Source organism: Bicyclus anynana, chromosome 15 (assembly GCF_947172395.1).
Source record: "Bicyclus anynana chromosome 15, ilBicAnyn1.1, whole genome shotgun sequence".
NCBI classification, from domain to species: domain Eukaryota; kingdom Metazoa; phylum Arthropoda; class Insecta; order Lepidoptera; family Nymphalidae; genus Bicyclus; species Bicyclus anynana.
The window spans coordinates 9448484-9464233 of NC_069097.1; the positions used below are offsets into that span (position 1 = coordinate 9448484).

The 15750-nt window shown below is 36.2% G+C and overlaps 1 protein-coding gene across 2 annotated transcripts in view; it reads right to left on the reverse strand.

The window, feature by feature from the left end:
* The window catches only part of LOC112052286 (heparan sulfate 2-O-sulfotransferase pipe), a 64702-nt gene that overhangs the window by 16153 nt on the left and 32799 nt on the right, over positions 1–15750 (reverse strand). For both annotated transcript variants that reach the window (XM_052885762.1, XM_024091308.2), the window contains exons 2-4: positions 7905–7993; positions 4929–5142; positions 586–724 (exon numbers count right to left, since the gene is read on the reverse strand). In XM_052885762.1, the coding sequence (XP_052741722.1) occupies positions 586–724; positions 4929–5142; positions 7905–7993 (442 nt within the window). The remainder of the gene's footprint in view (positions 1–585; positions 725–4928; positions 5143–7904; positions 7994–15750) is intronic.

Sequence of the window (15750 nt, forward strand, 5' to 3'; positions counted from 1 at the left end):
TAAAGCCTGGCTAACCAAGTTTTTGGAGAAGCCCCAAAAAATTCTAATAGAAATACATGTTTTTCTGAGCTATCGTATGCTGCCTGATATTATAAGAACGTAGTGGCCTTTACTTTAATTTATGTACAATAAACAATATAAATTAAGTAGCTATTTTTAACCTACCTACTCTCTAAAAAGGAGTAGGTTCTACGAGTATAATTAACTGTATTTTTTACCCTACAGGTAAAATTCGATATTTTGTTTGCTTGTGACGAAATTACTGGATCGATTTCAAATATTCCTTCACTAATAAAAAAGTACATTACCAGCGAGGTATATTTTATACCCTATTCCCACGGGAAAGAAACACAGGAGAAACTTCGTGGCGTCTTTTTTAAATTCTTTACAAGCTAACCCTTGACTACAATATCACCTGATAGTAAGTAATGATGCAATCTAAGATGGAAGCGGGCTAACTTGTCAGGAGGAGAATGAAAACTACACTCCTTTCGGTTTCCACACGGCATCGTACCGGAACGCTAAATCGTTTGGCGATACGTCTTGGCGTAGTAATATGGCGGGAATAATCCCTGAACCGGTTACCTGGTGAAGTTGGTGTAGCAGACGTGTTTGATGTATGAGGCAGGCGGCGTGTGGGCTGACACGAGGCTCACCAGGACCTGCTGGTCAGCGGGCGCCAGCCTTATGGTCTCCACACGCTGTACTGCATCCCGATGGAAGCCTTAATTGAAAACAGACCAAGCGTTATGTAAGTAGTTACATTAGACATATAGACTAAATTTGGGCCCCTAAATTAGGGCGACTTCAGACCATGGGCCTGTGGCATTTTGCTTGCTCTACTCTAGTCCGAGTTGTTTAAGGTCAAAAATATATAGCCAGATATATAGAAGGATTTTTAAATTTAAATCTCCTTTATAATTCAGAGTTTCATTGTGTTAAAATTACACGTGTGTGTATTACGATTTAAAAATTATAGTTGTGTGTAGTGTAAGGACACAGGATATAGATATTTATTTATGCTAAATATTTTCGATGTGTGAGTGATTTTGACCCCATCAAAAATGACAGACAATTTTGAGTGCGATACATAGGCTTAATTTAAAATATGTATTTTGTAGAAGAATATATTAAAAATAACCTTATACATAATATAGTCCAAAGTTCCATTCCTGCGAGAATATCCCCATCAGTAATGATGGCTTTAGATTTATAAACAGTATAAAACAGTATATATAATACGTATAATAAATATACCTATGTATTTACATTCCAAAGTCTGTGATGTGCCCTACTGCTATTCAGATTTCAGGTATGTAATGGCGGCTGTACACGCTCGACGAGACACCCCGAGACGGACCGAGAGCGAGTATGTACATGGTGCTCTCGTCTCGTCTCGCCTCAGTTTGTCTCGGTCGCTTGTCGGTTTTTTGCGCCCGAATTAAAGAGACTCGTTAAGTCTCGCTCGCTAGAACGAGCATGTACATCGTACACACTTGTTCGTTCAAATCAGTTGTCCAATGACAGTGTTTATGAGTAGACGTGTTTCGCTATTTGGTGTAACGAGCGCGAATTAGAATTTTTGGAATTTTACCAAGGAGAAATTAAGAATCTCGAAGGACGCAAAACACAAGGAAAAGCAAACTATCCATGACGCTTGGGTGCAAGTGAACAAATTTAAATTCCTGTAGCTGAGTTAAGAAAGAAGCAGGACTCACTTATGGCTACCTAACGTGGCCCTAAAAGCCTATATGGCCAAAAAAACGTTTCTACGTCCATTGTTTCGGGTTTTTGCAGTACAACTGGCTTAGACGAGTGTGTACGAGGCGTGCTCTCGCCGAGAATCCCCACGGTCGATACTCTCGACGAGAGGCTCTCGTCGAGTGTGTACAGCCGCCATTTAGAAAGAGCCAATATAAGATGTTCTTATGTCAAAAGATGAATTACTACCATAAACAGATATTGTAATGAAGGCAATCATTGCGTTTTGACCATTTCCAAGGCAATCCTATTTCAATTTGTTTAGATGACGTCACACAGCTAGGCCGACTGCGTGAATTATGCAAGTCATTCTATTAACTACCGCTTCGCTGAATACCTATAGTACGAAAGCTTTTGAAAAGGAATTAGATACAAATAGATAAAGTAACATTAATTGATAGAACTAAAAGTAAAAGTTATTCAGCAATAAATATGCATTTCATTATTGAAAGTGTCAGGTGGCTGATCTTGAAATCACTATAAAAATAAAAATCAATAAAGGTTTTTGATAGGAATGATACGCTGAAAGTTTTTGAAGGCCCAGTTATTTTTGTCATGATATTACTTTAGGCAAGCGCGAATTGTTTGTAGTACTAAATGAGTCATAAGGAAGTCTTGTATCTAAGGATATCTAGTCTGGAACGAAAAAAAACTTGACCGCAGAAGTTAGTTTGATAATTTAATATTTTTTCCATACTAAGTCTATTAACTCAAATAGGTATTTATATTTTAAGGCGAGGGTGAATAGACATATTGGAAGGTTATGTATTTCTATTGACACTCTCCGGAAGGATACGGCAAACGTTCCTGGACCAAATCCAGGATATTCGACTAATCCAACGAGGTAATCTCATAAAGAGAAATAGACAAATTTCAACCAAAGGCGGTGCAACCGGAAATATCGCTATCTCCTTCATTGCGTTGGGTCGAAAGAGATGGGATTGGGACATCTCCGCAGCCATTGGACGACGTTTTGTCTATTTCTCTTCACTTAGTTACATGATAGCACCACAGGTTAAGAGTACCCTAAACAGATGAGATAATAGAAGAAGCAAGAGAGTTAATAAGCCAAGCAAGTGCCAGGGATAATATGCTATGCAAGTGCCAGGGCATGATGGTTTCATGTATGTGCTTAACATTCCACAATTGAATTTCAAATTAAGTGATTTATTAGCTTGTTGGTCACCCATGTGTGATAGCAGTAAAAGTGGATTAACATGAAAATATACTTTATCCCAACTTGTCTGATCGTTCTTGCTAGTCTCTGAGAATCAAGTCCGATATCTCAAGATTAAATATCTAAATAGGTCGCGGACTTCCACTAGTATTTAATGAATATTATAATATTATGTATTATCAGACCACTGTAGCAAGCAAATAAATTCAATTCTACTTCTAGTAAATGAAGTGGTGCATTAAATAGGAAGTACCATTAAATAGAAATGCATTATGAAATTAAAATATTAGAAAGTTTAAATGGAATTCCACTTGTGGAGATAAATAAAGTAAAATGATGTTATTGACGCGAGAGAAGTCATAGAAAATGTATTAATTACGATAAAACAAAGGTTAACAATAGTAGGTGAATAAAATACGTGACTAATGATATAAAGGTCATTGTGTTTGATGAGACAATGGTTAGGAAGGGATGTTTTTACTGAGTATCTTAACCTCAAAGTTTAAATCCCTCTTCTAAATACAAGGCTAAGTTCAAGCCAGTCTAGCTCACTGATTATTCGGCCCATAGCCCAGTGTTCTAAATTTTTCTTTAATATTTTGTCTACATCCATTGTGTGACATTCAGTTTTTCACAAATCCCATGTAAGGACTTTTCCGGGATAAAAAGTAGCTTATGAAATCTCTTCATGAAAATGTGAAATTCCCATTAAGCAAGTTATAAATCCATATCCATATATTAACGTGATAGCCCAGTGGATATGACCTCTGCCTCCAATTCCGGAGGGTGTGGGTTCGAATCCGGTCCGGGGCATGCACCTCCAACTTTTCAGTTGTGTGCATTTTAAGAAATTAAATATCACGTGTCTCAAACGGTGAAGGAAAATATCGTGAGGAAACCTGCACGCCATAGAATTTCTTAATTCTCTGCGTGTGTGAAGTCTGCCAATCCGCATTGGGCCAGCGTGGTGGATTATTGGCTTAACCCCTCTCTTTCTGAGAGGAGACTCAAGCTCAGCAGTGAGCCGTATATGGGTTGATAACGACGATAAGTTATAAATCTGATCTGAAAGTAATTGAAATTTTGATAGATAACTCAAAAACACTACCGGACATAAAAGTCAACATAATTTTCCTTAAGCCCGTTTTTCACCAAATCTACAAACAATATTTACCTAGAATAAAATACAAAATTGTTGTCTAACAAAAAATAACAGGACTATCTATTTAAGCACACAGTAAATCATGTTTTCACTTTGCGCAAAGATAAAATCATGGCATTTGGCAGCTGCGATAGTTTATTTGATATAGATATTCGTACAAGTTGTATTAGGATCCTGTTTTGCTTTCATTGTTATCTTTAGCAGCAATATCACGCTTGTCACAGTCAAAACATACTTTATTCTAATCTACTCGTATTAGAATGAGAGCCTGTGGTGGCAAAACCTTTTGTCATTTTATAAAGCTCTGCAGCTATTTTAGATGCACTTTTTAGAAAGGAGGAGGGTTTATATAGAAATTACCCACCACCTTATAGTATAAATATTATAATAAGTCTTTCACTGGGTCTGTCTTTCAGTTCACAATAAACTCAAAGACTAACGGATTTTCATTTGGTTTATCCTAATAGTTAGTGATTTATAAGGAAAGTTTCAGTAGATAGTTTGTTAAGGGTGTGTGTAAATTGACGTTAAAAGTGTCGATAAGTCAACACATGTCTGGAAGTTGCCTTTTGATATAACCTTGGAGATATAATAAACGACACTATTGTAAAATTCTTAACGACCACTATCACCTGATGCTAATAATTATGACCGAGAACGGCTTAACGTGCTTCTCGAGGCACAGATTTTTAATAATATCATATTTCTAACTCTGCGCTGAGAATTTTTTACTTGAAAGTTTCCTAGAAGGATTGGGACCCAGGACCTCGTGATCAGAAGCCACATACTGGACTAACCACTGGACACTGGAAGGCATGAGATACATACCAAACTGATTCCTAATGGCCAGCCGTCGTAGAAGCTCCATGAAGGTCTGACTGCCGACCTTCGGCACTCGGTTGAAGAAGAGCAGCTCGACCTCGCTGCGCGCCGTGTTGTTCAGCTCCCACGGCTCCGGGTACAGCTCCTCTTGCACCTCCTGCTCCACTTCCTCCGACCTCGCGACTTCTGATTCTAGAGTACGCTGCGGCTTGCTGCGTTCCTGGTAACCAATGCATAATTCGTATAGATTAAAAAAATATCAGTTTCAAAAAAATATATAATCACTTATTTAATCAAAGCGCGAGTCGGACTCGGGCACAAAGGGTTCCGTGCCAGTAATTTTACGTTACCATGTTTCATTTTCTTTTATTTATTATCACGTTTGAAGAGATACAACCTTGTGACAGACTTACGGACAGACCTATCTAAGTAATAGGGTACTGTTTTAAATTTTGGGTACGGAATTCATAAATCATTTTTTTATTTATATTATAACTTTGAAGCAATTTGCTTTGCTTTCTATACACGACATAATCTATAAAATATAATCTGACAGATTTTCTATCGAAAATATTTTTTTTACGTCTTTGTGGTACCTGCTGATGGACGTCCCACCACTTTATAGTCATCTGAGCATAGACTGACTAAACAGTGGGCCTATAATTGGATGATTTTTAAGCGAGAAAGAATCACTGCATTGAAGTTTATTAAAATTATATTATCCTGAAATATTATTCAATTTTTTAATTTTCATGAGACCAGCTGACGTGCATTCCACTACTACGAAAATATTTCAAGTGATTTTTTTTATGCAAGATATGGTAAAATGGAATGGAAATTACTGAAGAGTGCTAACCACCCAACAGAATTATAACTGTAATACTATTTTTTGGCTGCTACTAACACTGTCAAGGACTGTACAACAACAAGTTATGGACCGGGAGGGAATGACTCACGAAATTAGTTCCTGGCTCGGAACCTTAAGTCCTATTTGACTCTGAATTGCTACCCATTAGAAGGATAGGAATGAAGTAAAGAAAACAGATGACAATCATTTTCAATACCTTTTATTTACAAAATCATTAAGTTAGTTGTATGTACTTAAGTATTTAATGCTTAGAATAAATACCACCGAAGATAATTGTCGCTGTCGGTTTCTCCATAAGGAAGAATATAAACGGCTGTTGGGCTTCAACGTTTAGAGAAGAACCTCCTTCGTCATGGTAATAATAGCCTGGTGTAGTTCCAAATGCTTCTGTTTTTGTCTCTGTGAAGATTATATCTGCTCGATGCTCAACAGTGTAAATATAAAACCCATCTTCGTTGATACCTTCAAATCGCCCTAATTTCGGATCAAAAGTATCAAACATCCCCATTACGGATAATGGATAATTCAAATTATAGCTTGCTCTCATTCGGAATCGAGGTATTTTAACTTCTATTTCACGAGTTCCCATACTGTTGAAGTCTTTTTCAAGCTTTGTGAAGATGTCTCTTAAAAATATTTCACCCAGTTTAGTATAAATATCCAAAGGTTTGATACCTGGATATGGAAAAATAACGAGCATACTAAATTTCCCGTCTTCGCCATAAGGTAGTTCGAGTATATGGGATTTAATTGTTTTGAAATTCGAGTATAGCAGGTTACCTTTCTGGTGCATCATACTTATGTTTCCGATTGGTTTATTTTTTTCGTTTTTTTCGTTTCGCTTGCTATATCCACCCCATTTGATTCTATCTGAAATAGCGTGTTTGTCAACTTGGAGAAATTTTTAATTAAATTTGTTTTATTTTTCGGTAAAAAAGCAGCTATTTGTATTTCACGCCTGCTGGTTCCGCTAGCACCTAGATAGGCGCACGTCAGCACATTCCATACACACACAGGTGATATTGCAAAATGATCTAGATTAGTACCCGTAAAATATATTAGGTTTAAACTAAAGTTCCTCGGTCTCGAATTGAACTCAATGCCACGACACGAAACAGAAAATGTTAATAATATTATTGGCGTCATTGTTGCGTCTCGCTAACGATTAATTTGCGTAGGTACTGGCGGTTTTCGCACATCACTAACTGTATTGACACAAGTATTCCGAATACAAAATAAAGCTAAACTGGTTTCCATTTCCATCGGGCTCACGATGCAACAGAACATAATGAGCGACATTTGCACTCTAAAAGTCCCAAAGCGTCTACTCGTATTAGTCATAAGTATTCTGCACTATTTATAACTAAGCAAAGAGGAAAATCCGTCGCTAAAATTTAAATTTACAGAACCACGATTGCAATATTAAGTATCTACCTTGCCAATTTGTTTGTGCCAGCATTGTCTTATACCTAGAGGATATCTAACCTCGAAATTTTTCCGGGATAAAAGTAAAAAATATATATTCTAAAGTATCATTAAAAAGTATGAATCTTCATTTCATTCCTACACCCAAACTTTCGCTTATATAATATTCATATATCAGGAAGAAATCATTAAAAGATTTTTTACATTAACGTAAAAGTATTGTGTTTTCTTTAAAGAAGTGCGCTTATAATCTGATGGATTTTCAATCAAAAAGGAATCACTGAATAAAAGTTTTTATCATCTGAAATATGTTTTATTATCAGCATCTTTATGTGACTACCTGACACGCATTCTATCACTACATTTTAGCTGTCTTTTTCGTGCAAAATTAAGGAATTTTTTTACGAAATTTGTGTCTGGTTCCGGGACCATAATCTATAAATATTTATTACTAGCGCATACCCGCGACTTCGTTCGCGTGGAATTCAGTTTTTCACAATCCCGCGGGAACCGTGGATTATTCCGGGATGAAAGTAGCATAAGTGTTAATCCAGAGTAAATTCTATTTCCATTTCAAATTTCTGCCAAATCGCTTCTGTAGTAGCGGCGTTAAAGAGTAACAAACATCCATACAAACTTTCGCGTCTATAATATTAAGTAGTAGGATTCTACAATAATTTATTACTTACAGCGCCAGTGTTTCTTCGCAGTGCTTCAAGAGCCTCCTTATATTCTTGCGCAGATGCGTAAGCGTGCTCAATTCGATCTGTTTGAGTTCCTGTAAAAAAAAGAATCGATTCAGTACAGATATATACCAAGATCACAATATTGTGTGAAATCATTTAAAAAAAAATTGCCATATCTTTTAAAATATGACCAATATTCCCATTCTTCTCCAACTAGTCGGGAAAGACTGTATTAGGAGTGGGTACGACAATAGACTAACGGCGCGGGGATCGAACCACCACCCCTCGATGATGTGTTCGAACGCTGTTACCTTTGAGCTATTGACTACTGAATTATATCTTATTTTCTACAGCAGGCGAGCCATTCGTAGAAGATTGTTTATTTTTCACTCGCCAAAAAGAATGATCAAAATCAGCATACATCATATATCAAAAGTCATACATAAAAAAAAATATACGCATCTACCTGAATACCTTTTCCGTTTTTTTCATCGGTTATAAAGGACGTAATAGTCAAGCATATCTATAGTAATATATAAAGATGAAGAGTTTGTTTGTTTGATTGAACGCGCTAATCTCAGGAACTACTGGTCTGATTTGAAAATTATTTCAGTGTTAGATAGCCCATTTATCGAGGAAGGCTATAGACTATATATTATCGCCGTTTTCCTACGGGAACGGGAACCACGCGGGTAAAACCCCGCGGCGTCAGCTAGTATATCATATATCAAATATCATACGTAAAATAATAAATATACGCATCTACTTTAATAATAATATTTTCTTCTAATGAAATTTTAATTAGGTAACGTGGTATTTAGAAAGATACCTACAGCACGATCATGAGAAAATACCTTTGACCTATGAAAAGACGGTTCAAACTTTCCTTAAGAACTTTCTATACCTAATAAAAGTAGAAATATGTTTTATCTGTAGTGCTACTATGTAATTGGTTTTCCTTAGCGTCTGGAAAGACGAGTTTGCATTAAATAAAGTGCTAAAAAATAACCATCTCACGCTTTGAATACGTATTCAAAATGATCACGAAAGCGTAATTTATGCTATTAGACTCTCAGATTTAAAAACGTTACAGGGTAAAGAAAAGGTATTCGTGCCCGCAATTACTAAATAATAATAGTACTCGAGAGCACCACATATCTATAATGCAGCACATTTACAAATTAGTAGTGTAATCCATGTATCGAAAACCAATAATTTGCATCTGAGAGTATAGGTAAGTAGCATTAAGGGGTTCGAATTGTATGGGATTGCTCGAGGAATGATAAAATAAAAAATTAAGTGCCTACAGGTCAATGACTTTCATTACGTAAAGCCCTAAAAATGTGTCTTATGTAAGCTTTAGTAATTTGTTCTAATCGATGAGAAATTTCCAATTTACGAATGCGATGATGAATGAAGACGGAAATTATTAAAATGAAAGGGGACTTTTAGGTCAGAATCCCACTGGAAATTTGTTTTAGGTAGGTATATAACGTTTTTCGACATTTGATCGTTGAATCGATCGTTCGATCGTCGCCGTTGTATTAACAGAGCTCTTCCGGCATCTAGCTTTCGTTACGACGCGTTTCCACGGCACGGTTTCATCGTTGTTTCATCGTTGCAGCAGTGAACGTGATTCATACAAAGAGTACATTACCATAGCAAAAAGTTGGTTCCAAGAAAGGACATAATATGCAATATGTTAATTGGCAGGTTTTACAGAATAAACATACGACATTAGGAAAATCGGTTTGAAATTAGGTTGAAGCTTAAAGTTCATGACAAGTTGATATTTATTTATTAACCTAGTTTACCTCCGTGATTCCGTTTACGTTGAAAGTTTCTTTTAAGCGAAAATACCGAGGTATTTTTATATGTTTTTTAAGAAATAAACTCGTGGTTGACCATGATCTCACCTGATGGTAAGTGTAATGGTAGATGTGGCCTAAGGTGGAACGCGCTTGCCTAAAAGATGCCTAATCACTCTCTTTTTAAATACGCCCAGGTTGTAAGAATTAGGAAATACTGACTTCGGGAGAGAGTTCCATACCCTAGCCATGCCTATAAGAAACGAAGAAGAAAATCGCTTCTAGTTATGTCAATGACATAGAGATAGTAACCGACCCGGTGTCTTGCAGTGCTATGGTAAAATGATGAACGAATTATAATGGTTTCTTGTTAATTTTACCAATGATTCACAGTTACCCGTAGGCAATGCATTTCCTCGTGTATTATCGATTCGTGAAAGACAATTTCCACCGTGGGGTCACGAGCGCGGAATGGTCCGGACATGATTTATATCGTGCGATACAGTTTATCGTCGACACCACCGTTACATTCGAGCCATCGCTGAGATTACTCTGCAATCTGCGCATCGTACTTTCTCCCACTGTTGATAAGGTGACAATTATTTGAATGTATTCACCAGGTATTTTATATTATAGTAGTTGATGCCGCGCTGTTTTATCCGCGTGGTTCCCGTTCCCGTAGGAATACGGAGATAATATATAGTCTATAGCCTTCCTCGATAAATGGGCTATCTAACACTGAAATAATTTTTCAAATCGGAGCAGTAGTTCCTCAGATTATCGCGTTCAACCAAACAAACTCTTCGGCTTTATAATATTAGTATAGACTAGCGGACACCTGTGAAATTCAGTTTTTTAACCGACTTAAAAAAAGATGGAGGATCAATTTGAGTCTATGTTTTTTTTTGTATGTATGTTATTACTCGAAGACTGATTACTGATTACTCGAAGACGCCTGGACCTTCTGACAGCCTTCAAAGTGATTAACAGTTAGAACATAAAATGATACTCGTATATGGAACATAGTATGACGTTATTTTTCGATTTTATTTTAGTCAATACGTTTTATGTTTATGAAGTCGTTCAATTTTATTTATTAAATTTAATTTTATTTTTTATAAATCCCGCGGAAACTTTTGATATTTCCGGGATTAAAAGTTACCTATGTTACCTATGCTCTAAGGTATATTTTATTTCTATATTAAATTTCATTAATATGAAGTATAGAGTAGGGTATAGGAAAAACATCGTGAGGAAACCTGCATGCCAGAAAAATTTCTTAATTATCTGCGTGTGTGAATCTGCCCGCATTGGGCCAGCGTGGTGAACTATTGGCCTAACCCCTTTCATTCTGAGAGGAGACTCGGCTCAGCAGTGAGCCAAATATGGGTTCATAATAATGATGATGGGTATAGATTTGATAGCGGTTGCTGGCAATCACGTCTAAGCTCAGCGTTGCAAATAGCGTGTCTAAAAGATACACTCCCAAGACTGATCGAGTCAACTCGATACACACGTTCCAGGTGGTAGGAAAAGCGAAAGCTGGAAGGGCAACCTCCACGTGTTTTGACGGCCCCCGTGGCGCAGTGGTATGCGCGGTGGATTTACAAGACGAAGATCCTGGATTCGATCCCCGGCTGGGCAGATTGAGATTTTCTTAATTTGTCCAGGTCTGGCTGGTGGGAGGCTTCGGTCGTGGCTAGTTACCACCCTACCGGCAAAGACGTACCGCCAAGAATTTAGCGTTCCGGTACGATGCCGTGTAGAAACCGAAAGGGGTGTGGATTTTCATCCTCCTCCTAACAAGTTAGCCCGCTTCCATCTTAGACTGCATCATCACTTACCATCAGGTGAGATTGTAGTCAAGGGCTAACTTGTAAATAATAATTTAAAAAAAAAAAACCAATATCTTTGCAGTGTGACTATGATTCAGGAACAAATATATAAAAGAGATATCAAATAAATAAGGCTGCAGATTATTTTACTATTAATTTCCGATTATTTTTAAAAGAATGAGAGAGGAACTAAAAATTCCCCATACACCTGAATACTTCGTTCGTGCCACTGGTCCTATCGACAAAAACTAGAGATGACGCTCGTTTCTATATATTATGTACCTATATGAAATAATGGATTTAGTAAGAAAGAAAAAATAAAATAAATAAATCTGCTATAGCGCATTTTAAGCAATTGTTTTTATTTAGAAAGAAATTCTCAATAAATTCCAATAAATAAATTATTTATTTATTATTCTACAAAAAACATATTTAAATTAAGCCTAATCATAATGCAGCATAAACCACAGTTGGTTTTACTGTGCACTTTAAATTAGTTCTTACAAAGTTAAAAGATGGTACCATCGTGATGTTGTTACCTAAAAACAAAGTTTTATCAATTTATATAATCTAATAAATGACATTTCCATTGACAAAGACTACAGTTCATTAAGCAGATGGCCTTATTTGATATCTCTAAAATTTATTCTTTTACAAAAAATAAATAATTAGAAAGTGGCACAGCGGGGATTAAATTATTTGAGATAAAGCAAGACATTTGATTTTATCAAGTTTTGAACAATGAAATAAAGTTACAACCTACACAATAATTATACTTAATACATATTATATACTTACCTGTTATAAAGTAGATAAGTGATAAGGAAAAAGTAAAGCTTTCTCTCTCAAAAGGATAAGTATCTTTAACTGTAACAACTGAAAGTTTTTATTGTCACATTAATTTGTCATTTTCGTTGCGACTGTACAACATTAAGTGTCACTTTTTAACACAGTTATACCCCTAATTGTATTAGGGGTATATTTGTTATGCACCAAACTTTGGCAGATGACTCATAAAACCACGGTTCGCTAAGTTCATAATTTTGTCCGACTTGCCATAAATAAGTATCAGATACACAAAGTTAATCTATCTATTAAAATCATATATCGCACTATCACGTAAGTAGGTGTATAATTTACTAGCACCTAATAATGAATATGAGTTTCTTAATGAATGTAATAACAAGAACATTTTTATATTGAACAAAAGAACATTCGATTAGGCATGTAATGGAGTATGATGTTTATAATTTATCCGTCGAGACGATCGTAAAAAGCGTAGCGACTAACGTACGAGGTGAAAGATTGAATGAATGAGTCAATAGATATAGAAAGGCACGATCGTAGGCATCATTATTACCAGAATATACTTAAGTTCTTATCCACATTATACGTTTTGTCTATCTGTTGTTAAACATTTTGGTTATGCGTTATCCATGACGGCAGCTGAAAACAGTTGTGTTTGCAAGTCCGTGCAAGAGGCGTATGTCCAGCAGTGGACTTCCATCGGCTGATAATAATGATGATGATTATTATTATACATGGTAGAAAAGTAAAAAAATTAGCTAAGCTAATTTGTGTATTTAAAATAATCCTAAAAAAGGAAAGAAGCCGGGCATAAAAAAGGAATAAGCTATTGAGTTTAGTAGAGTATTCAAAGTCGAACGTTTACTCGTTTTTTGACACAAAATTACCTATACCTAAAAACAAAATTTTATTTTCAAGTCAACAATATTTTAACCAGATAATGGTCTAACCTACGATTTTGTACATAGTTTACCTTTGTAAAATTAAATCTATGAACTAACCTTGTTTGCTGTCCGGTAGTTTCACTAAAACTCTAAAATACTTTGTTTGCGCTATAACATGGGAAAATTTATAAACCCCAATGAAAAGAAATTATAATTGTGGGTGATACAAAATGCATCGAGTCATTGTCAGTCAGGTCAGGTATAATAAACATTTTTATCTATCATCATTCATCGAGTCTTTTTATCTGTTAAGGGGAACGGGTAGATACTACTGGTCTCGAGGAGCCCCCTCCTTGCCCCAGTCAGGAGAGTCGACGAGAACCTATGCTTCCCCGAGGACGAGAATCTATTCTACTCCTTTCAGGCCTTTTCCCTATCAATCAAATCCGGTGTATACATATAATTGGTTGTCGTTTAAGATATCCACGTCGCTTAAAACGACCAACGTGAACAGTTCCTTACATAATCGTAAGTGTAACCGCAAAAACCACATCTTCATTTTGAATAATAACGCAGTAAGAAAATAAAGAACGCCTTGATACATGAGCACCTAATAATGATATTGATGAGGAAAAAAACGCGTCTATAATGAATCGCCTATAGCGGTTTGCTTCCGTTCGACATATTTTTCTAGTTCTAATGCATTAGTTTACAGTAACCACTGACCATTCGGCATTCATGTCATAGTGCAAAATATAGTCATTATATTTCTTTCGTAAGAAATGGACGGTCATTTCTTTACTGGTGTATTTTAAAATTTAATTTCTATATATTTTTTCTTATAATAATCTATACATAATAATTATTATAAAACAAAGTCTTCCACCGCGTCTATCTATCTGTGTATTCCATTAGCCTCTTATAATAAAAGGACGCACAATCATGTAGAAAATTTCATTTATAAAACTGGCCAATTTTGCTTTGAAAGTTTTAGAATTATTAGTAAAGAAAATTATTTAGCGAAGCCTTTAAATATAGTCCAATATTCAGTAAAATCCCAAATTCAGAGCAAATTCAACCTTAAGTACTGAGTTTATGGTTGAATTTACAAATGCAACTACTTGAATTGAGTGCCAAGAAGTTGAGTTTGGCACTCATTGAGTGGGGACGTTTTTGGTCGCTGATTGTGCATCAACTTTTTAATAGGAGACCGATGGTGTGTTCGCAATAAACTAATGTTTCCTGACTAGTTGGAGGGGAATGGAAATATTGGCCAATATCAAAAGATATGGCGAATGTTCTTTAAAAATAATAATAATAGGGAACTAAGGAAAATAGGGATAGTGATGATGATGATCTATTATTCGATCATATAAGATTTTTCATCATTATCAACCCATATTTACGGCTCACTGCTGAGCTCGAGTCTTCTTTCAGAATGAGAGGGGTTAGGCCAACACGCTGGCCCAATGTGGATTGGCAGACTTCGAACACGCAGAGAATTAAGAAAATTCTCTGGTGTGCAGGTTTCCTCACGATGATTTCCTTCACCGTTTGAGACACATGATATTTAATTTCTTAAAATGCACACAACTGAAAAGTTGGAGGTGCATGCCCCAGACCAGAGGCAGAGGTCATGTCCACTGGGCTATCACGGCTCATATAAGATAAGATAAGATTTATAGAGGGTACTCTTCGTACTTATACTGTTAGCTTAGAGGATGCCGTGACCGCTGGCCAAATTTTCTGCGATCTTGCGAAGTCAGTATCTTGGAGAACGATCTGACTACAAATTCGTGACTAACTGTAACAAATGCAATGAATGTTGTAAGCTTTAAGATAAAAGTTAATTGAGCGATGTTAACTTGCAGAAATATTTGCTATCTGCCTGATAAGTTCGTCAAGTTTCATAACTTTAATTTAGCCATGTACCTTATAATATCTACTTATGAAATGATGATATTGCCCCTAAAAATATTTTAGTCAGGTCCGGTCCGGTCCGGAATTTAAAATAACAAAAAATTCCTGAAATATTTGTGGAGAGTGGGTTTGCAAATAAAGTTTAAACCATCAACCCTATACATACCCTACTGCAAAAGTTATTCGGGGTCTAAGGTCAAAATTTATTTCAGAAACGGTAAGTTTAAAGAAAAAATCTTAGACACTTGTAGATCTTAAAATTTTCTACAAAAATGTTTTTTATGATTTTTTTCCTAAGAGTTACCATTCCCGAGATATCGCGATTCTAAAGTTAGCATTCCGATCTTGGCGACCGCGACCTACGTGCGACCCTTTCGCGGTCGCAGGTCGTGGTCGCGCCAAAGAACTATACCTTTAGTATGAATTTAAATGGAGCACTAAACAAAAGGAGTCGCGCGACGCGGTCTCGGGCTTTGTTTAGTGCTCCATATAAATTTATACTAAGCAGTGGGTCGCGTGGTCGCGCGTCGCGGTCGCCAACAATGGTAGGCTACCTTAAGAGTTATACATGACTAGCTGTGTTACTCGCCAAAAA